General features: G+C 38.2%; 1 protein-coding gene across 1 annotated transcript in view; it reads left to right on the forward strand.

The window, feature by feature from the left end:
• The window catches only part of LanB2 (laminin subunit gamma-1), a 219,832-nt gene that overhangs the window by 75,224 nt on the left and 122,661 nt on the right, over positions 1–21,947 (forward strand). The window contains exons 3-6 of the mRNA XM_069832299.1: positions 2,142–2,259; positions 8,087–8,273; positions 13,597–13,727; positions 18,435–18,613. Coding sequence (XP_069688400.1) covers positions 2,142–2,259; positions 8,087–8,273; positions 13,597–13,727; positions 18,435–18,613 — 615 coding nt within the window. The remainder of the gene's footprint in view (positions 1–2,141; positions 2,260–8,086; positions 8,274–13,596; positions 13,728–18,434; positions 18,614–21,947) is intronic.

Genomic DNA, 21,947 nt, shown 5'->3' on the forward strand with positions numbered 1-21,947 from the left:
CATATGTTTTTATTAATTTTCCTTTTTACACTTCCAAATTAGAACTGTAGCCAGCATTTCTTTACTTGAACTAGGCTAATATTTGTGACTTTCGAGGCGCAATTTAATTAGTTAAATGTTTAAGGTTTAAAGCATATATTCAGAATATTTCGGGACCGGGCTTTCCCTGGTTTTTACATATAGGAACACAACAAAAATGCGGCATTTTGAATTGTTTTTAAGAGTATTTAATATACTAATACACTACGTAAATCCTCAATGTTTATATACCACACCTGTGGAGTAACGGTCAGCGCGTCTGGCTGCGAAACCAGGTGGCCCGGGTTCGAATCCCGGTCGGGGCAAGTTACCTGGTTGAGGTTTTTTCCGGGGTTTTCCATCAACCCAATACGAGCAAATGCTGGGTAACTTTCGGTGCTGGACCCCGGACTCATTTCACCGGCATTATCACCTTCATTCCATTCAGACGCTAAATAACCTAGATGTTGATACAGCGTCGTAAAATAACCCAGTAAAATAAAATAAATAAAAAAACAATAAAATTGAGAAAAATAAAAAAATACCTTCAGAACTTAAATGGGAAACTTTGGAAAACAGACGTAGGAAAACTAGAATAACATCATTGTATAGAGCACATCTAGGTCAGAAAGCATGGGTAGACATAACGGCTCGGTTAGAAAAGCCAACGTACTATGGTAGGAACGATCATGATTTTAAAATCAAATGTAGGAAACAGAAAACGGATGTAGGTAAATTCTCATTTTTAAATAGAACTATAAATGACTGGAATGACCTACCTGCAGCGGTCTTTGAGGGCTGTCCTTCCTTAAGGAGATTCAAGAATAATTTAAAAAGTTGTATATAAAGTGAAAATTAAAATTAAGGTGACATTCAACATTTAATTTTTTTAAGGTGACATGTATTTATCTAGGCTGACGAGTTTACTTCCTTGGTTTGAATTGTAAATTATTTAAAACTAGCGTGTAAGAGGGCCTTAGACTAGAAATGTTTAGTTTAAATGTAGTTCTGTTTATAAGTATGCATAAGGATGTAATTATTTGACTTATTTGAACTGTTGTATCAGTGAAGCGAGGTGAGTCAGTGAAGTTATGGTTTTACAGTGCAGTGAACAGTTCCGATCAGTGATAATTTATAGCGTCAATGAAATGTGTTCTATAGTGTCAGTGAAATGTGTGCTAAAGTGTCAGTGAAATGCGTCATAGTGCCACTACAGGGAATGAGATGAGAGTAAAGTGAAAGACTATTGAAACTTATGTAGGACCTATAGATAATTATGTAGGTTGTATTGTAAAATTAGGTATTTTATTTTATGTTTTATTATTATTGTGTTAAATTGTATTGTGTATTATTATTGTATTGTGTGTAAAATTGTATATGTGTTGTAAAATTGGATTGTGTATTGTAAATTTTATTGTGTATTGGTTATCATTTTATTGTGTATTGTTAATATTGTATATACCACTGCCACCGGGTGCTTGCCCACTTGCAGTATAAATAAATACATACATACCGAAAAACAAATGCACAAGCAAAGCGCATCCCTCAAAGTACACGTGCGCTATCTGTTGGTGCTAGTTCAGGATATCTCTATTATGGCAGCGTAGTCTGCATGACTGAAACAGAAGGCTGTGGGTCTGTCATTGTTGCCAAGACAACGTTTTAGGACTTCGTTTTATTTTCTAGTAGAAGTCAAAGAAATTCGAGATCCGAAGACCACAACTAAGGGAGGAAGTCAAATACATCGCCATAAAATTAAAGTGTGATAGTAATTCACTCTTGCGTACGAAATAAAATGTTGTATCCCTCATGATTGTTTCTCATCGTTGTCTTTTGCAGACATATGAGTAGGCTATATAGGCCTACTGTAGGTTAAGATTTCTCTTTTTGATTTTTTTTTCTGGGCTGGGGTAGGGGTTAAGAAACAACAAAACTTTAGAGATGTTTTGTTTTACTTGAATGTTATGTTGGTATCTAGTGTATACCTACGGTTTATTATTCAAGTTTACGTTTGTATTTGGAACCTGTCGATGTTATTCCGTCATCATCCTGTCTGTTATTATGTTTTTTGTTGGATGGCAGTTCCAGACCCTAAAAGCACTAACATGAATGTTTCATTGTAGGAAAGGCGTTCGATATCACGTACGTGCGCCTGTGGTTTTATTCTCCACGTCCCGAGAGCTTCGCCATCTACAAGCGAACTAGCGAGGACGGCCCGTGGATCCCTTACCAGTTCTACAGGTGAGTGCCCGAAACATGCTGTTGGAAAGACCTTCTTTGACTAGCAGCAGTCGGTGAACACATAGTCACACTGAAATCAGGGTGGATATCATTACAGGTGACCCTTCATCTCACTTTATGTTATTGGAAATTTTTGACTAGGCCTAATTATTTTATGTTCCTCTATGACCTACTCTAGAATGCAGACATTAGCTTAAAACAGTGACATAACGTTGCGAGAAATCATGGATAGCTAATCCACGGTCCCCTCAGCGAATAGGGATTATAAAGAATGGACACTGAGCGAATTTTCCTGTGTTTTGTTTCTCTGTGCGCCAGCGGCTAGTTCCACTTTCAAGCGCTAGAGGTAGTGTAATCGAGCATACGCTAAGATAATAATTGAGAATCGAATTAAGGCACAGGATCCAAACATCGCCTACCTTATTGCATAATCCAGTAGGCGCTTTGCTTCAAATAAATTCAAGTTAACAGCTTTTCCTTATTTCTCAGTGACAAACTAGTTGTAATAATAATATGTTATATTTCATATATCATAAATTATATTATAAAATAATATAATACATTATAAAATTAAGTATCGAATTCGTTTAATATTTGTATATAATATAATATAGGTATATGGTTTTACTTCTCGTAAGAGTTTTGTTTTTCCATTTTCAGCGCTATCAAATCATTACATATTTTAATTGTTGTTGGGGTCAACGTCTGAACTCTCATTATAAAGGAACTCTAAGAGTCTAGACATTACAGTTAATGAAGGATTTATTATTTTATGGATCCAATTTATTTTATTTGACTACATAATGTACCTAGATGTATTAATTGTATGTGTTATATTTCCGCTGTGTCGACTGCTAGCTGGTGTGATGTCAGAGCCAACTCTAGGGAGAAAGCAGAATCTCACGCTCTAGCTGGCTTGAAGGTCATTGAAATCGGTCCGGCTACATCAAAGGTACCGACGCGAAGTGTCCATTCTTTATAATCCCTATTCGCTGGTCCCCTGATCAGCTCATTGTTACGGTTACATGATATGGCAATAAAGTCATCATGCAACAGGGGCGAATGCTAGTCACGAAAGTTAGGCTTGCTCTTTTATTCACAGGGGAAGATGGGAGGATATAATAATTCATAATTAATAAAAATAATCAGACCCACATAAATAATTTATTTTATAATTATGAAATCATTATGAGTCTTGGATCATATTCGCTTATCAGATGTAGAAGTTCGATATAATACAGTATAACAAACATGGCCAACAAAAAGTTTATTTAGTTTTTTCGACCCTACCAACCAATGCATATTGTTGTATTAGATTAGATTAGATTAGATTAGATTAGATTAGATTAGATTAGATTAGATTAGATTAGATTAGATTAGATTAGATCTTTATTAGCCGATAGAATTACAAGCATTCATGGCGTCGTCAGTATACAAGAAAAATGACATAACATACAATATAATACAAAAATAGACTTAATTCTAAATAAATTTAACAGTTTAATATTACGTGACATGCAAAAAAAAAAAAAAAAAAAGAAAAAAAAATACATATATATGACAAGCTTGATCTTCAGTCTCCACTGTTCTATCTAGTATCTTCTCTTTTTGCTTTCCCTGCCTTTTCTTCAACTCTGAGTTGCCTGAAACATAAATGGTCAAGGGCAGTATCAAGAAACGTTAAATACTAAAATTTTAAATTTAGATATTCATTTGTGCAAAATGGCATATGTGTTAATAAAATGTTCTTTACCTCTTTTTTTTAATTTAATTTAATTTAATTTTATTTTATTTTATTGAGCACATATTCTCTATAATGACTGTCTTCTCTTGAATAGTCCTTCGGGAAAATGGATTTAATAATATGGTTTCAATAACACACAATTCGAAACTCATTACTTCAAATTAATGTTTAAGAATTGATAATACATGCAGCAGCCAACACAATTACATTGCACTCACAAATCACAGCACATACTGGTCTGTGTAACGTTAAATAGTCGTTGGTGTAGCTCTCGGACCAGAGCTTTAAACAACACATAACAGAAGCATGTGCGCCTAGGACGGACTAAGGAGGAAGACACTTGCGCGCGCATCATATTTTCGCTGTTTCTACGTCTTTCCTGTAGCTCCGAGAAATGAGCAAGCTTTGCGATACTTGCGGTATGCAACCTGCAGATGGTATTACGCCTATACAGTATTCCAAAAATCAAAACAAATTTTAATGTACGTAATCCCATTTTGAGAAATGCACATTCTACGAAAATATTGGGCTTGCGCAGCAAGCATAGCATGCCCTGAGAAATCGCCCCTGTCATGCAAGGAGGACCACTTTTGACATAATACGTCTCTTCCCGGCCAGGGGGGAAATAATAATAATAATAATAATAATAATAATAATAATAATAATAATAATAATAATAATAATGTGCAATCTGTGGGCTATTGAGGTCATCAGTTCCTTTGCAGAGAAGAAAGTTCGTCGTGTGGCAATGCAATCTTGTAATTATAACTGTAAAAATTATGTGCCAAAAACTAAGTCTGTTTGCCTATTTTCTATCCTGAGCAAGATTAATCCAGTCTCTACCATCAATCCCACCTCCCTCAAATCCATATTAATATTATTCTCCCATCTACGTCTCGGCCTCCCTAAAGGTCTTTTTCCCTTCGACCTCCCAACTAACACTCTAAATGCATTTCTGGATTCGCCCATACGTGCTACATGCCCTGCCCATCTCAAACGTCTGAATGTAATGTTCCTAATTATGTCAGGTGAAGAATACAATGCTTGCAGTTCTGTGTTGTGTAACTTCCTCCAGTCTGTAATTTCATCCCTCTTAGCCCCAAATGTAACCTCTGTTCCTCTCTCAAAGTGAGAGTCCAAGTTTCACAACCATACAGAACAACCGGTAATATAACTGTTTTATAAATTATAACTTTCAGATTTTTTGAAAGCAGACTGGATGACAAATCTTTTCAACCGAATAATAACAGGCATTTCCCATATTTATTCTGCGTTTAATTTCCTCCAGAGTGTCATTTCCATTTGTTACTGTTGCCCCTAGATACTTGAATTTTTCCATCTCATTTCCAATTTTTATATTTTCATTTCGTACTACGTATGTATCTGTAGGGACATGACATCTACCCTTAAGTACTAAATACTGATAAGTTCGATCTTTTTACTGCTGATTTCATTCTTCTATGAATAAAGAATCCCGCTCCCGTTGTTTCCTGACCCAAAGTACATATCCTATTTGCGATACGCCATTCCCATCTAACCCAATCTCCTGTACTCCCACAAAGTCTATATGTAGCTACTAATGTTTTTTTTTTTTTTTTTTTCCAAATTCAAATTCAAATTTATTTACAATTTACATTTGAAATGAATACATATGTATGGATACCCGAAATGAGCATATGCTCGTGCTCGGGTACAGTCCAGTAATTTTACAGAGATCAAATAATAATGCTGATGATAGAAATAATAGTAATAATAATAATAATAATAATAATAATAATAATAATAATAATAGCATAATCGTGACAGAAATGATACAAAGATTGTAATACAAAATAATTAATTAATTAATTAATAATAATAGTGATAAAACAAAAATATTTACAATAATAAAATAAATACTGAGACGGATAAAATAAAATATAAAACCAGTAGCGAGAGTTAACACAACTTAAATAAGCATATAATAACCGGAAAAAATTACGAACTCTAAAATCAACCGAAAAGTTTGTTGTATCGCAGACGACAGCAACCGCCGTATTGACATTGTGTTGTGCATTATTGGTAGTAGGGGGGAGCTGAAAGTCTACGTAACTGCCGTTCTCTTCTAATCTTCTCGTACAATCATGGGAAGTTAATGCTGCAAAAACAAAATGTCTACGAGTCAAACTGTTCGTTATTACCAAGATAAATACAAATAATACTGAAATATATTAATCTAGTTTCAGTTATAGATCTCCCCTTTTGTGCGAGTCGAGGTATCATATCAAAATATTTTATGAATGGCGGGGAAAATATAAATTTCAAGAACTCTCTAGTGACAGAGATAGTGACAAGTACAATCAAGTGTATGTGTGGCGATGCTAAGAAATCATTTATTGGAGATATAGGCTACACTGCAGTGGCGGCTGATTGACTGAGGCAAGTGAGGCCGGGCCTCAGTCACTTGGCTTAACTGAAATCAAATTTTGTGTTTTTATATAATATATTAGTTATTTGAATGAAGCATATATCGCTGTAGAAGCATTTGAAAACTTTGATGTATATAGACCTGTTTTGCAGTAAAATTTGTTCCTGAGGCCAGAATCGTTCGTGCCGGGTTTGGCTTAATGCATTTCATGTCCTTTCGCGGACTTTGAGTTTACGCTTAAAACGTTGTAGCTGAGGCACAATTCGGCTGGCCTGGTCAGGTTTCACTCGTCCCATCCATGGGCCGGCCTCAAGGGTAGAGTGGTGTGGGAATAGCCATGGTGACTTGTCTTCCTAACTAGGCCATAAATAACAAAATTCCAGCTCTTTGGCAGGCAGAAACCCACTCGAGATTCTCTCCCCTTATGTCTCAGTTTATGACATAAGCGAGGGTGTTCTACTATTGTACTTCGTGAATCTGGGCCAATGTTGTTATGTATTTCGGGAAAATATAAACAGAAACAAATGAGAGAAATAATGCTGGTGCAGTTGATTCATTGTTAGAGTGTCCTTTTTCGAGAAGAAATAATGCTAAAAGAAAGGAAGTTTTAAATAAAGAGAGAGACTACCGAGATACCTACGACATCGCTGATAATTTTTCTGACACATAATCTTAAAACGCGAGTTTCTATTGCATCCTGGTATGGGCAACATAAATGGTTATGTGGTAATGTGGTGCAAAATAAACTTCTCTTGGCCTTGTTTGTTGCTGTCAAAGGAAAAAAATAAAAAGAAAAGAAAGAAAGGGGAATTTCAACACATAATATGGGTTGCTTCATCACACTGAAACAATCATTGAAACTTAGAGCATAACAGCTTATTTGGTGAGTGAAATTATTATTTTTCATTGATAGTAATAAGAATAGACTAATAATAGTAATAGTAATAATAATAATAATAATACAGTAATAATGATATTAATAATATAATAACAATAATAATTAATATCATAAACAAACATTTTCTATCGGAGGCACTTAAACTAGTTGCATCTGGCCTCACCGAGGATTTTGATCACCGGCCGCTACTGCTATACCTTATTTTATTTCAAGGAGTGCAGTTCGGTGGCTCCTTTGAACACCCACTTACAGATTTATGACTTCCTACACAAACAACTCTGACAATTCCATCCTGTCCCCTCGTTCCAACATTGCACAGTTGCCACAATCCTGTTGACCTTCGAAATTATGCAGTGAAACTGACGGGATTCTTGAAATTCGGAAAGGATGCGGCAACTCTGCCTCCACGTGGATTTGACGGGCGCCTGTCAATTCTTCTGAACGAGGGTTGTGATTGGTTACTAACAAAAGAAGACAAGATTTCCGTCACAATAAGGAAGACATTTATTTATGACAATCAATTAGTAGGGGGTAGTAGAAGGTCTGTCGGCAAAGTCCTTTCTATAAAACTGCACTCCATGAAAAAAAATAAAGTATACACTGTTAACCCTCCTGTTCTATAAAGACTCGTGACGTTCCAAGTACCATTAAGTTGATCGCAACGTAGATTAAGAGAAGAAAGTTACGTTGTTGTGATATTGTGAGATAAGTTACGTTTGGCTTGAAACCCTTCATTTTTAGATGCAGAGGTCAGTGTAGTGGTTCTGTGTGGTTGCAGCGCCACATGCCGCGACACCTACGGCCTGCCGGAGAGCAGCTACACCAGGAAGGGCCCCGAGGAGACCCGTGCCCTCTGCACGTCTGAGTACTCGGACATCTCCCCGCTCACCGGAGGGAACGTGGCCTTCTCCACGCTGGAGGGGCGGCCTTCCGCCTACAACTTCGATGCCAGTCCGGAGTTGCAGGTCAGGATGGGCACACGTGTAGCAAGACCGGAAAGATGACGAGTTATTGGGAGCGAGAATTTTAGTTACAACCACCCGTACCCGTGCGCTCCGCTGCACCCGTTAGAAATAAATATAAAGTAATTACATAATTAAAATAGGACATTTGATCCAGGGAACATTCGTGTTTGATAGAAGGATAAATCGTTTATTATGTTACTTAATTTAAATTGTATTTAAATAATTAAAATGCCGTCATTTTGGTCCAGAGAGCAATCATTTGGTGCAATGACAATTCCTTTAACATGTTTCTTAATTCAAATCAAGATTTTCAGGTATAACTCCCTGTAAAGTTGATTTGAATAATTTCGAGGGAAAAATTGTTCCGGAGCCGGGTGTCGAACCCGGGACCTTTGGTTTAACGTACCAACGCTCTACCACTGAGCTACTCGGGAACTCTAACCGACACCGATCCAATTTTTCCCTCTATATCCACAGACCTCAAAGTGGGCTGACAACCGTCAAGCAACCAACTTCGAGTGCACACTAACTCCGTGTGACTTAAATTGAGGTTTTCTGTTAACGAACAGTGACGTGTATTATGCAAATCAAGAGCGTTGGTACGTTAAACCAAAGGTCCCGGGTTCGACACCCGGCTCCGGAACAATTTTTCCCTCGAAATTATTCATGTTTCTTAATTGTTATTACATGCAACCATAGTTTAATGAAGATTGACATATCATTTAGTTTTAATGTGTATACTTTATATTACTTGCTATATGTTTCAGAAGTTACTGTAGTAACATTGTAGAATTATGTCCATCTAGAGAAACTACACTTTCCAATGGTGAAATAATAATTAAACAATTAATTAGCTTCCGTTATTACTTCATACAAACACAGGAATATTCTCTTAGGCTATGTTTAATAGCTTTCGATTGTTGTTGTCCAAGGCCCCTTACGGACGAAGTCATTTGTTTTTATTTCAGTACAGCGCCTTAGATGGCGTTGTTATTGTAATTTTAAAACTCATTTATCTAATTACATATCAGTCGTATCAAAATGTTGTATCAAATAAAACTTTTCGGAAATTATTTTTAAAGAAACTTTTGTTATGTAACATTTTTCATGAAAATTAATAATAAGGGAGATATTTCGATTTATTTAATTCAAGCCTCCTTATAACCCGCTTTTAAATAAAGTATTTTGAATGCCATATAGCCTAAAATCTAAGTTACAACGAACTTAATTTATATTCCAATTTTCATATAAAGCGGTTCAGCCATTATCGCGTGAAAAGATAACAAACATCCAGACAGAGAGACAGACATACAAACAAAAATTAAAAAAAGCGATTTTCGGTTTCAAGATGGTTAATTACACATGTTAACACCAATTATTTTTGGAAAATCGAAAATTACCAGAAAAAAGTCTGGTCAAGTAACGTTGATTACTGGGATCCGGATGATTGAAGTGGAATGCAAATGTTTTAATAAAAATGAAACTGAATCAACAAAGCCTTCTTGACTAGTAACCGTCCACAGAGTTCAATGAAGATTCCATAGTTGGCACAACTGATAACAAGAAAACATAATCATAATCATATCTAGCGTAATGTTGAGATGGTAGAATAATACATTTGAAGACAGTTGTATTTTCGTAAGCCAATTAATATTTTATTGTATTGGAGTACTTCGTTACTTCTAATCTTTATATACTTTCTTCTAATCGTGTAATAGTCAATTAAATCCCACTCGAGTTTTGATTTCTCTAGATAAATCAAAACCTGTAGTGAGATTACTGTTGAAAATCTCTCCTAACAAAACCGCTTGAATACCGCAACCTCTGCTGAAATGACCTTGTTCAAATCTGGCTGTGGCATCCTCGTCATACTTCAGTATACTCCAAAGAGCCGATTGGGACAACTCATCCTGCCTGTGGTTTTATCAAAGCGCTAAGAGAAATGTCGGGATGAGCCCTGAAAGAAATGGGCCACGGACCTACTTCCTCATCCCCACAAAATTTAGTCTTTTTACCCTCAGTACATGGGCTAATTCACTCTGCTTCTACTTGCACTGCGAGAGGACACGGCACTTTCAATGTGCAGACCCCACTCTTATAGGTGACGTCCCTAGAGCTCCTTCAGCGGAACAGCGGAACTCGAAGTGAGGCAAGTGATCAACAGGCTTGGAGCTCACATATTCAGTTTTTCTCAGCCCCGATCATGCATGGTAGACAGCTTGCACACAACTGTAGGCTGCTAGCAGTCCATGCCTGACAGTATTCACTGCATTGACAAAATGTCTGAGTTAGTTTGTAGAATGGGGCGAATTCAGTGAGAGATACGACAAACCGTCAAAGATGTAGAAGTATGGAGCCAGTGAAAACAAATCCGTTCGTAGGCAATAGGCCTGTTAATCGGTAGCTTGCATTTCCTAAAGACCGTCATTTCGAATGTCATGTTGTTGTTATAATACCTGTGGAGTAACAGTTAGCGCGTCTGACCGTGAAACCAAGTGGCTCGGATTCGAATCCCGGTTGGGGCAAGTTACGTGGTTGAGATTTTGCATATGGAGAAGTGCTGAGTCACTTTCGGTGCTGGGCCCCGGAGTCGTTTCACCGGCATTATCAACTTCATTTCATTCAGACGCTAAATAATCTGAGATGTTGATACAGCGTCGTAAAATAACAAAATATAACAATACCGCAGTCCAAACGATCACGTGACACGGAAAAAGGTTAAATGAATGACGTAGGATGACAAGAAAGAAGATAGTAGTAAGGATTATTAATATCATCTTGATTACACAACTTTAACACTGTATCACTTCGGAATATGTATGGTAAGACTTTCCTGTGTTAAATTTTCAACGTACCTCGTTAACATGTTTCGACCTATTTATGGGTCATCTTCAGAACTGGTCGTTGTTGGTCTTGGCGCCACTTGTTCTGTTTCCTGTGAGGGTGTGTTCCTGTGGTATAGTGTAGAGTCAAAGAGTGTGTGTGTTTTGAAGTTGAGTTGTGTGTTGAGAATTTCGTTGGGGTGTGTTTTCGCGCGCGCGCGCCGCGGGGGGTGTGTGTGGGTGGGTGTTTGTGTGTGTGTGTGTGTGTGTGTGTGTGTGTGGGTGGGTGGGTGGGTGGATGGGTGGGTTGGTGTGTGTGTGTGGGTGGGTGTGTGTGGGTGGGTGGGTGGGTGGGTTGGTGTGGGTGGGTGGGTGGGTTGGTGTGTGTGTGTGTGGGTGGGTGGGTGGGTTGGTGGGTGGGTGTGTGTGTGTGGGTGGGTGTGTGGGTGGGTGGGTGTGTGTGGGTGGGGGTGTGTGGGTGTGTGTGGGTGGGGGTGTGTGTGTGTGGGTGGGGTGGGTGTATGTGGGTGGGTGTGGGTGTGTGTGGGTGGGGGTGTGTGTGTGTGGGTGGGTGGGTGGGTGGGTGGGTGTGTGTGTGTGTGTGTGTTTTTTTTTCCATATTGTTCTAGTGTGTTGAGTTTGTGGCTTTTTGGTTGGATGTGCAGTATTTCCATGTCTGTGTTGATGTCTCTGTAGGTGTGGTTGGCATTTGTGATGTGTTCTGCATATGTGGAGGTGTTTTGTAATTTTGTTATGGCTGTGATGTGTTCTTTGTAACGTGTTTGAAACGATCTGCCTGTCTGTCCTATGTAGAAGTTGTTGCAGTTGTTACATTTGAGTTTGTATACGCTTGTGTGGTTGTATTTGTTTGTTTGTGTTGTTTGTGTGTTGAGATGTTTTTGTAGAGTGTTATTTGTTCTGTATGCGATGTTGTAATTTAATTTCTTGAATGAGGTTGCAATTTTGTGTGTGTTTTTGTTTTCGTATGTTAGTGTGATGTATTTTTTGTGTTCTTGTGTTTGTGTTGTATTCTTATGTTTTGTGATTATGTTTTGTCTTACGTGTTATGTTGTCTATTGTGTTTGGGTTGTATCCGTTTTCTTGTGCTATGTATTTGATTGTGTTTAGCTCTTCGTTGTAATCTTGTTGGTTCATTGGTATGTTGATTATTAATAGACAACTTCTCTATGGAAACAAAACAACGTTTCCCAGGAATAAAACAAATTTACTTTCAGAAATATGCATGTATTGTCGGACCATCGGATCTGTGCCCCTTCAGCGCTGTCGTCGTTCTTGGAAAAGTTAACGCCTGTACTCACTCCATTCCACCCGCTTTCCTCCCACCACGTTAAACAGCAGGCCACGAACCTTGCCGAATAGGGATGTTGCCAAACTTCCGTCAAACAGTGTCATGAATATTTATTATAATAATGTAAGGTTAATTATTACTTATTCATAATTTAATTTAAGTAAGTTTAATAACGCTGATTGACTTACGATTGTTTGCAGATAATTATATTATTACAGTATATATTTATTGGTTAAATTGAAATTACATCAGAAACATCATCGCTTTGCCAGCATTTTTTAACAGTATAATGTGGATGTATCCATGTTTCGTCTAAATACACAATATACTTTCCTTCTCTGCAAATTCGCAATTTTCTTAAATAACTGGTCCTCCATGCTACAATATCATTTCTTTCAATCAAAATACATTTTGTATTTCTACAGTTTTTAAACCTAAATCCCATGTCTCGAATCACTTTCCGTAGCGTCTCTCTCCCTCCTTGGAAATTTATTGCTTCTCTCGCAACCTTCAATAATTTCTCCATTGTTGGAACTTCTTTCTGCATCGTATAAAATTCTTGTATCTTTCTTTTTAAAATACATCGGTTCATATGATCTACAAGAATTGAAGTTTCCCTTGGTCTGTTCTTCTCTGGTGATTCTAGCTTTTCATCTCCTGCACAGACTCCCTCTCTCCTGTTTTTCTTTATTAGGAGTTCTGACCTGTCTACATAAATTACATAAAAAAGTTGTATTATATTAGTATTAGTTAAGTAAGTAATTTTGAAACGTAATCAATTGAAATAAAATAAGCCTCACCTGTGATATCAGTTGCTCTTTTCGTTGCCTGATTTATAGGAAACAAATATTGACCTGTTTGTTTCTCTTCATCGCAAAATGCTATTACGTACTTGCTTAATAATATTTCTTTCGCCACTCCGTGCTACAGTATTCATGTTGAGTTGACAACACTGGACTGCAAGTGCAAATAAACTGTCCCGCAAGAAGGCTCAAAATTGTGAGTAGTGGGGGAGAGAAAGAGAGAGGGATAGAAAAGAGAGAAATAGGAATACAGGGGGGGAAATGAATTGCCGAGGCTGAGAAGGAATTAAGGTTCAGTTCGCATATCTTACGGGGGCACAGATCCGATGGTCGGACTATAGTTATGATATATCAGAAACAGCCGTGGTTGACAAGCTGTGTGGTTGCAGGAGTGGGTGACGGCGACGGACATCCGCATCACGCTGGACCGCCTCAACACGTTCGGCGACGAGGTGTTCGGCGACCAGCAGGTCCTCCGGTCCTACTTCTACGCCATCTCGGACTTCGCCGTGGGAGCCCGGTAAGATGCACCAATATCTCTGCCATGGCACGTGCGCGCGCTAAGGTTTAGTGATTATTATTGTGTATTTTAATGTCTACCAACAAATTATCATTGCGTGAACGTGTGTATATGTCAGTGGCGTAGTGTCAATGTAGTAAGCTAAAAAGCTTAGCTTCCCCAGTTAATAATAATTTCATAATAAATCTGCAGTTTATGGAGAAAATTATTTACTAATTTTAATAGAATTTATATTTACGTGTTAAATATTGTGATGCGGCAGCTCAGGATGATTTGTGATGCAGCAGTAAACAAGAAGCCTGCACACACCAGCTTCCAAGCAGACTGGTTTCTTCTGTGTAATCCACCCCGCAGATTTTCCATCCCTTTCTAACTAAACTACCCTAGTCGCAAGGCTCGCAAGAAGCTAGCTTTAACATTTAAAATAAGTAGTTTCCGACTTATCCCTTTTCGTGAGTTGTGTTCAGTTGAAGTGTTAGTGTGCATTGTGGCTGATATAATAAATAATGAGTGAAATAACATGCAAATCTAGTCTTTCAGGTGAAGCTCCCTGTAAAGCAGATTTGAATAATTTGAAATTATTCAGTGAAATAACAGTTCCTGACACTGATTTACTTGAATTTTTAGGACAATTGTATTATCAAGACTGACTTACGAACAAAAGTGTGATTTAAAAAACAAATGACAAACTCCCTTGCTGTCAATGAAGGATACAACCAAAAGACAGACGCATACTTACGTAATGATACTAATATTGTGATTTCTCTAAGTATGACAGGGAGTGAGCTAATGTTATACGTGTACGTGTCTGTTTGTTAAGAGATACTACGTACCATTTGAGGTCATGCCTTATTGGTGTTATTTACGAGGTTCCAACCAATCTTCGACTGCTGACTTGAAATTGACTACTATTTATTTTAAGACTGTATTTTTGTAATACGTTTTCTCATATTGCATGAAAGACAACTTGAGTTAGCTTCCCCTGTTCAAAATTTCATGCTACGCCACAGGTATATGTACAGTACGTAATTAAAAGGTGTACGAAGGTCTATGCGAAAACAAGACTTAAATTAGGAATAAAGTTTCCAAACAAATCTGTGCCTTCTGCCGAAAAAATTAGGAGACTCGGTAAAGGATTTAGAGGAACGGGCTCAGTGAACAATCGAAAATCAAACAGAAAACGTAGTGTTCTTACAGAAGAAACATTAGCTGAGATTGGTGAAAGATTAGAATGTCAGAGTGTTGTTCGTTCGTTTATCAGAAGATGTCAGTTCTGTGTGGCGGCAAACGGGGCCATTTTCAGCAACGACTGTGAACATGGTATGTCCAAATTATTGAACATTTTGTTAGTATTGTTACGTATTGTAGAAGTGCCGGAGAAATGGTTACGCTCTCTCCGGAAACTACGCTAGCAGTGGGCCATGAATCACCCGCCTCACGTCATAATAATGTCTTCGTATCTTCTTCTTCCTATTCGTTAATCTGTTATATTCTTTTCTCTTGAAAGAACAAGAAAACCGGAAAACTTTTTCTTCGAAGAAGAGGTTTCACAAATTTATGCACAAGACTTTCTGACACAAGTTTCACACGATATCGAGGTAACCATGCAGGAAGACATCTGGCAGTGCATGCGTATTTCCACTCTATTCCAAAGTATACATCAGTCAAAATGTTATCAGTTATCTGTCCATTTCTGGTACAGGTCCCTGATTACGTCACACTATCTTTTATGAAAGTATGGAAGGGGTCCCTATCACCATGGCATGGCGCGTCCTCAGGTTGCGGATAGAGGTGACGGCCTCCAGATATGGAGGGTAGCTGCGAATATATTGAATAAGCAGTCGTGGGCAGCCGATAAGGGGTGGTCCTCCAGCTTGGGGATTGGGCGAAGGGCTAACAACCCATCACCGTAAAAAACAGCTTGTTACGAATCCCTACAATAATTCTGTATGGTTGTGAAACTTGGACTCTCACTCTGAGAGAGGAACACAGGTTAAGGGTGTTTGAGAATAAGGTGCTTAGGAAAATATTTGGGGCTAAGCGGGATGAAATTACAGGAGAATGGAGAAAGTTACACAACGCAGAACTGCACGCATTGAATTCTTCACCTGACGTAATTAGGAACATTAAATCCAGACGTTTGAGATGGGCAGGGCATGTAGCACGTATGGGCGAATCCAGAAATGCATATAGAGTGTTACTTGGGAGACTGGAGGGAAAAAGACCTTTAGGTAGGCCAAGACGTAGATGGGAGGATAATATTAAGATGGATTTGAGGGAGGTGGGATATGATGATAGAGATTGGATTAATCTTGCACAGGATAGGGACCGATGGCGGGCTTATGTGAGGGCGGCAATGAACCTTCGGATTCCTTAAAAGCCATTTGTAAGTAAGTAATGGAAGGAACCGTGTGGCAAAAGGTCACATATCATAGGGGGGAAAAAAAATGTTATTAAGAAATGATAAATATAGAGCAATGACAAAGACCACAGGGACCACGATAGTGATCACGACAAGAACCAGGACCATGATATGGACTATGAGAAAGAGAACTAGGACCACGATAAGGACCACGGCAAAGACAACAGCAACTACTGGGTGTTCATTTCAAAGTGTATCATGACGTCACTGTTGATGAGTCAGCGATTTGAAGCGAGTTTCAGCTTTTATGTCAGAGAAGTTGCCTATTAATCAAGGCGTTCAATCTGAACTTGAGGACGTGTACGGTATAACTTGAACTTCGTAGCAACAGATGGCGGTCTGTACGGTCTGTGTGCTACCATAACCTCTTTCGAACTGTGTTTTGCGCGGGCAAGTCGTACTAGGGGTATTTGTTATCATCAAGCCTAGGGAGTTCAGCAGTTTAAAAACAGGTTAATGATACACAAAGTATATATTTCTGGTTGTGTTTGTAAAGAAACTTCCTTCGCCTAGTCCCGAAAGACTGCCCATTCGACTTCATACTAGTGATGGTTGTCTGATAGTTGATAGCTAGCATTGCAAGAGTACAGGCGAGTACAAGTCTACGTGCTCAATTACTATGCCGAAAGTTTCACTGAAAAAAAGAGGATAAATTAAAGAAACTTGTGGAAGTACACGAAAGTAAGTGCTTTTGTACAGATAGCATTAATATCACATGTAACGCGTGCCACACTGTAATAAAGGGCGAGAGTCCCAAATACATAGAACAGCATATCAAAACTCAGAGACATGAAGCTCATTTACAATTATTCATACGTAACGAGAAGGAAGCAAGCGCGCCTTCTGTTTCAAATTCTGATAGACACAATGATTTTTTTCCGGGATTTGTGTGAAATGATGGTGAGCTCCAACATTCCTTTTAACAAGTTGGAAAACCCCCACTTCAAGAATTTTATAGAGAAGTATACGGGCAGAATTGCCCCGTCTGAAACAAATCTACGTAAAGAATATTTAATGTCATGTTACTTTGATTGTTTGTAATAGATAATCCCTCAAAATGAAGATTAAAAAAGTATGTCGGTGCAACGGAAGTTTAAAAAGATTCTCAAGAAAAACGTTGGATTTTCCAAACTTTGTGAAATTCGAAATAAAACAACAAATCGAATACACAAAGCTTTGAACAGTATTGACAGTGATTGTGATAGTGAGTGGTGCATGGTTTAAGTTGCCACCACTATATCATGTGATGTTGAAAGAACCTTTTCTCAGTTAAAAAATTGTTTGTCAGAAAATAGAAGAAGCTTTTCATTTGATAATTTAAGAATTTGTGTTGTGCTTCATTGCAACAAATCATATGGTTCGTGTTTGTAAACAAAATAGTATGAGGAATAACTAATTTCTAACATATGAATGTAAGATTTGTTTTTGCAATTAATATTATATTTCTGTACTGTTTTGCAGTTCACTTTGTCGAACGTAACGTAATCATTTTATTATTACACTAAAGTTTGGGCGAGAAGTTATTTTTGTCGTAGTCTGTACTGGAACACCCGTGTACGTATCGTATGCTCACTGTGTGTAAAGAGCGTCAGGGTTCAGTAAACCTCCTTTCATACTTAACCTGTACGTATTGTTTACCTGCTGAAGTCCCGGGCTTTGGTTATCATAGTTTACGTACGGCAACATTCCACAACACAAATCAAATGCTCCGTGACCATGTTGATCGTCGAAATTAATGTCAACAAATACGTAAGTAGGCTGATCGTCTTAACACTCTCCCCATATCCCGACAGTAAGAAAAAACTTCAGTACATGTTTCGAAATAGTTCACATTCCTGCCACTACCGGCGTCACAGTACGTATCGGTAAGTACTCTTCAGAATGAACGCCGGACTTGCTAGGCAACTTCTCTGGCACATAGGTAATACACCTCTGCGGAAGTGTAGGAAGATTGAATTCTCTAGGCTCATCGGCTAGCCACATGACGGCATACAGCGAGCCATGACACATTTTGAACTGAACACCCAGTACTATTATAAGGACTACAACAAGAACGAAGACTAAGACAAAGACAATGACAAGAACCATGACAAGAATCACGACATGAACCACGACAAACACAACAATAAGGACCACGATAAGGATCAAGATATGTGCTACAAGAATTACGATAAGATCCACGACATGGACCATGATATGGGTCACAAGGGCTGTGATTTGTTGTTGCCATAGTAACCCGTGTGAACACACTTCCTGTGCAGTCACGAAGTTATTTTAACTTGCAGGTGCAAGTGCAACGGGCACGCGTCGGAGTGCGTGGCCAGCTCCTCGCTGGACGGCCGCGTGCGCCGGGTGTGTCGCTGCGAGCACAACACGGCGGGACCCGACTGCAACGAGTGCCTGCCCTTCTACAACGACGCCCCCTGGGGCCGCGCGTCTGCGCAGGACGCCCACGAGTGTCGCGGTAAGTCCAATTCGCAATTCCTTAAGGGGAGAGGATGGTATTTTTTTTAACATTTTTTCCTATTTGGTGTAAAATATTAATTTTTTGTATGTAAAGAGCTCATAGCTGTGGCAACTAAACCAAATAAAAATATTTTAAAAAAATATTTGGGGGCCCAAATTAAAAAAATATATATATATATACCCATTGCAGGATTGTACTAAAACCGATATATCTAAACCGTTTTTAAAGATAGATTCAAACAGTTTTTTGCAATGTATTTGCGAAAGCGTGTTCTACAAACTATCTGTAACAAAATTTTGATATTAGTCCCTACGTTTGTAAAATAAACAATTAAAATTTAATAACTATTTTATGAATTCCTTTCTTACAAACGAACGGACGTATTTTTTTAAATGAAATCAATTAACAAAATTCTGTTACAGAGAAAAGTTTCCTAATAGTCTAAAGAATGTGTGTTCTAAATTTCATGCTTGTATCTTTAATAGTTCAGAAATTATATCCATTTTTGTCTGGAATGTAGCAAAAATAAAATGAAGTTACTGGAGACCGATAAAAGCGGGCGTGTGATTTTAAAATCCATAGCGCAGGAAGTTTAAAAATGGCGTCTCAACATCTGATAAGGGCACAAATACCCACAAAATGTTATGCAATGCATTCCAAACATATCGAAGGGTATTTTAAAGAAAAAAAAAAATTGAAAATTTAATTTACCGGAAAGAACAATAAAAGTGGGCGAGTGATTTAAAAATCCATAACGCAGGAAGTTTATAAATGGCGACTCAACATCCGATAAGGGCGCAAATATCCACAAAATGTTATGCTATACATTCCACACATATCGCAGAGTACTTTAAAGAATTTTTTTTTTATTTACTCATTTTTCACCAAAAAAACCATCCTCTCCCCTTAAGGTTGTAGCAAGTTTGCGCTATAAACAAAAATATCACTCCGCCCTCAAGGAACGGGATTGGTTGATGACACCTGTCTACATAGCGACTTCGCCTCAGCACGTGTACAGAGTACCACACAGAAGTACTTATTCAAAACATTACGTTATGCGAAGTAAAAGGATAACGTTTTTTTTTCTTCGGATAATCCATTAGATGGTTACTATTTTCGATAGTACTCTAACAACAGAACTGAACTGTTTAACATATTATAGAGCTTGACAGACGGGCGGAATGAGTTATCACTGCGTAATTGTTCGGCTAGATGGGACAAAAGGTACACCCGCTGGACGCAAGGAATACTATAGAATGATGTATTGTCGGACCATCGGATCTGTGCCCCTTCAGCGCTGTTGTCGTTCTTGGAAAAGTTAACGCCTGTACTCACTCCATTCCACCCGCTTTCCTCCCACCACGTTAAACAGCAGACCACGAACTTTCCCGAATAGGGATGTTGCCAAACTTCCGTCAAACGGTGCCATAAATAACTGGTCCTCCATGCAACAATATCATTTCTTTCAATCAAAATACATCTTGTATTTCTACAGTTTTTAAACCTAAATCCCATGTCTCGAATCACTTTCCGTAGCTTCTCTCGCAACCTTCAATAATTTCTCCATTGTCGGAACTTCTTTCTGCATCGTATAAAATTCTTGTATCTTTCTTCTTAAAATACATCGGTTCATATGATCTACAAGAATTAAAAGTTCCATTGGTCTGTTCTTCTCTGGTGATTCTAGCTTTTCATCTCCTGCACAGACTCCCTCTCTCCTGATTTTCTTTATTAGGAGTTCTGACCTGCCTACATAAATTACAGTCCACACCTGTGGAGTAACGGTCAGCGCGTCTGGCCGCGAAACCAGGTGGCCCGGGTTCGATTCCCGGTCGGGGCAAGTTACCTGGTTGAGGTTTTTTCCGGGGTTTTCCCTCAACCCAAGATGAGCAAATGCTGGGTAACTTTCGGTGCTGGACCCCGGACTCATTTCACCGGCATTATCACCTTCATCTCATTCAGACGCTAAATAACCTAAGCTGTTGATAAAGCGTCGTAAAATAACCCAATAAAATAAATAAAATACATAAATTACATAACATATTGTATTAGTATTAGTTAAGTAAGTAATTTTAATACATAATCAATTGAAATAAAATAAGCCTCACCTGTGATATCAGTTGCTCTTTTCGTTGCCTGGTTTATAGGAAACAGATATTGACCTGTTTGTTTCTCTTTATCGCAAAATGCTATTACGTACTTGCTTAATAATATTTCTTTCACCACTCCGTGCTACAGTATTCATGTTGAGTTGACAACACTGGACTGCAAGTGCAAATATTGTAAACTGTCCGCAAGAAGGCTCAAAATTGTGAGTAGTGGGGGACAGAAAGGGAGAGAGATAGAAAGGAGAGAGATAGGAATGCAGGGAGAGAAATGAATTACCGAGGCTGAGAAGGAATTAGGGTTCAGTTCGCATATCTTACGGGGGCACAGATCCGATGGTCCAACTATACATGTCTAATCGGGAGAACTCCACTACAACCCTGTGTCAGTAGGTATTTGACAGGCTGAAGATCTGTCCTTGGGCATAAAACTACGAACGGATTAATTAACTTTCGTAATTTTTACTGTATAGTACTCTGTGAGTATAAAATACAATTTAAAAATAATTAGATAATTTAGGACTCACGGTATCTGTGCTAGACAGTCGTAGACATTTTATAATTACATTTATGGCCCTCTAAAAACAAAAATCGCTTTCTGTTAAAATGTGAGGTGCAGGGATCGTGTTTTATATAATTGCTATGGAATGTTGGATAAAGGATTACTATGCGACTTATTGTGTGTCTGCGTGGTAAAAAAGTTGACTTAGCTGAACACTTAGGCATAAAAACGATAGATGGTCTGATGCTGAAAGCTATGCATTTGTCTAGTTCCAGAGAAATAACTCATTCTGCGGAGTGTTTATTTTGTGTTGATGCGCTGTTTAAATTGCAGCCATGTTTCTAAACTAGTGATAAATTAATAAGCATTGCCAATTGAAATGTGCTAAGTGCCAATTTTTCAAATTTTATTTGATTCAATCTAAGGGAGGAACATCCATATGAGAACATCATACATCATTTGTTGTAGCCCAACTGTTACTCATTCGTGTGCCAAAAGATGGTGTTGTAGGTATCTCAACTTGCATTTCGCAGTGTTTTTTTCATCAGTATCTCAAAAAGTTGTTTTTGGCATTTAGCACGTTTATAATGTTAGGTCCTCAATTGACCCATTAGTTATTTATGTAATTACTAGCCATACCCGTGCGCTCTGCTGCACCTGTTAGAAATAAATATAAAGTAATTACATAATTAAAATAGGACGTTTGATCCAGGGAACATTCGTG

Source organism: Periplaneta americana, chromosome 8 (assembly GCF_040183065.1).
Source record: "Periplaneta americana isolate PAMFEO1 chromosome 8, P.americana_PAMFEO1_priV1, whole genome shotgun sequence".
Classification (NCBI taxonomy): domain Eukaryota; kingdom Metazoa; phylum Arthropoda; class Insecta; order Blattodea; family Blattidae; genus Periplaneta; species Periplaneta americana.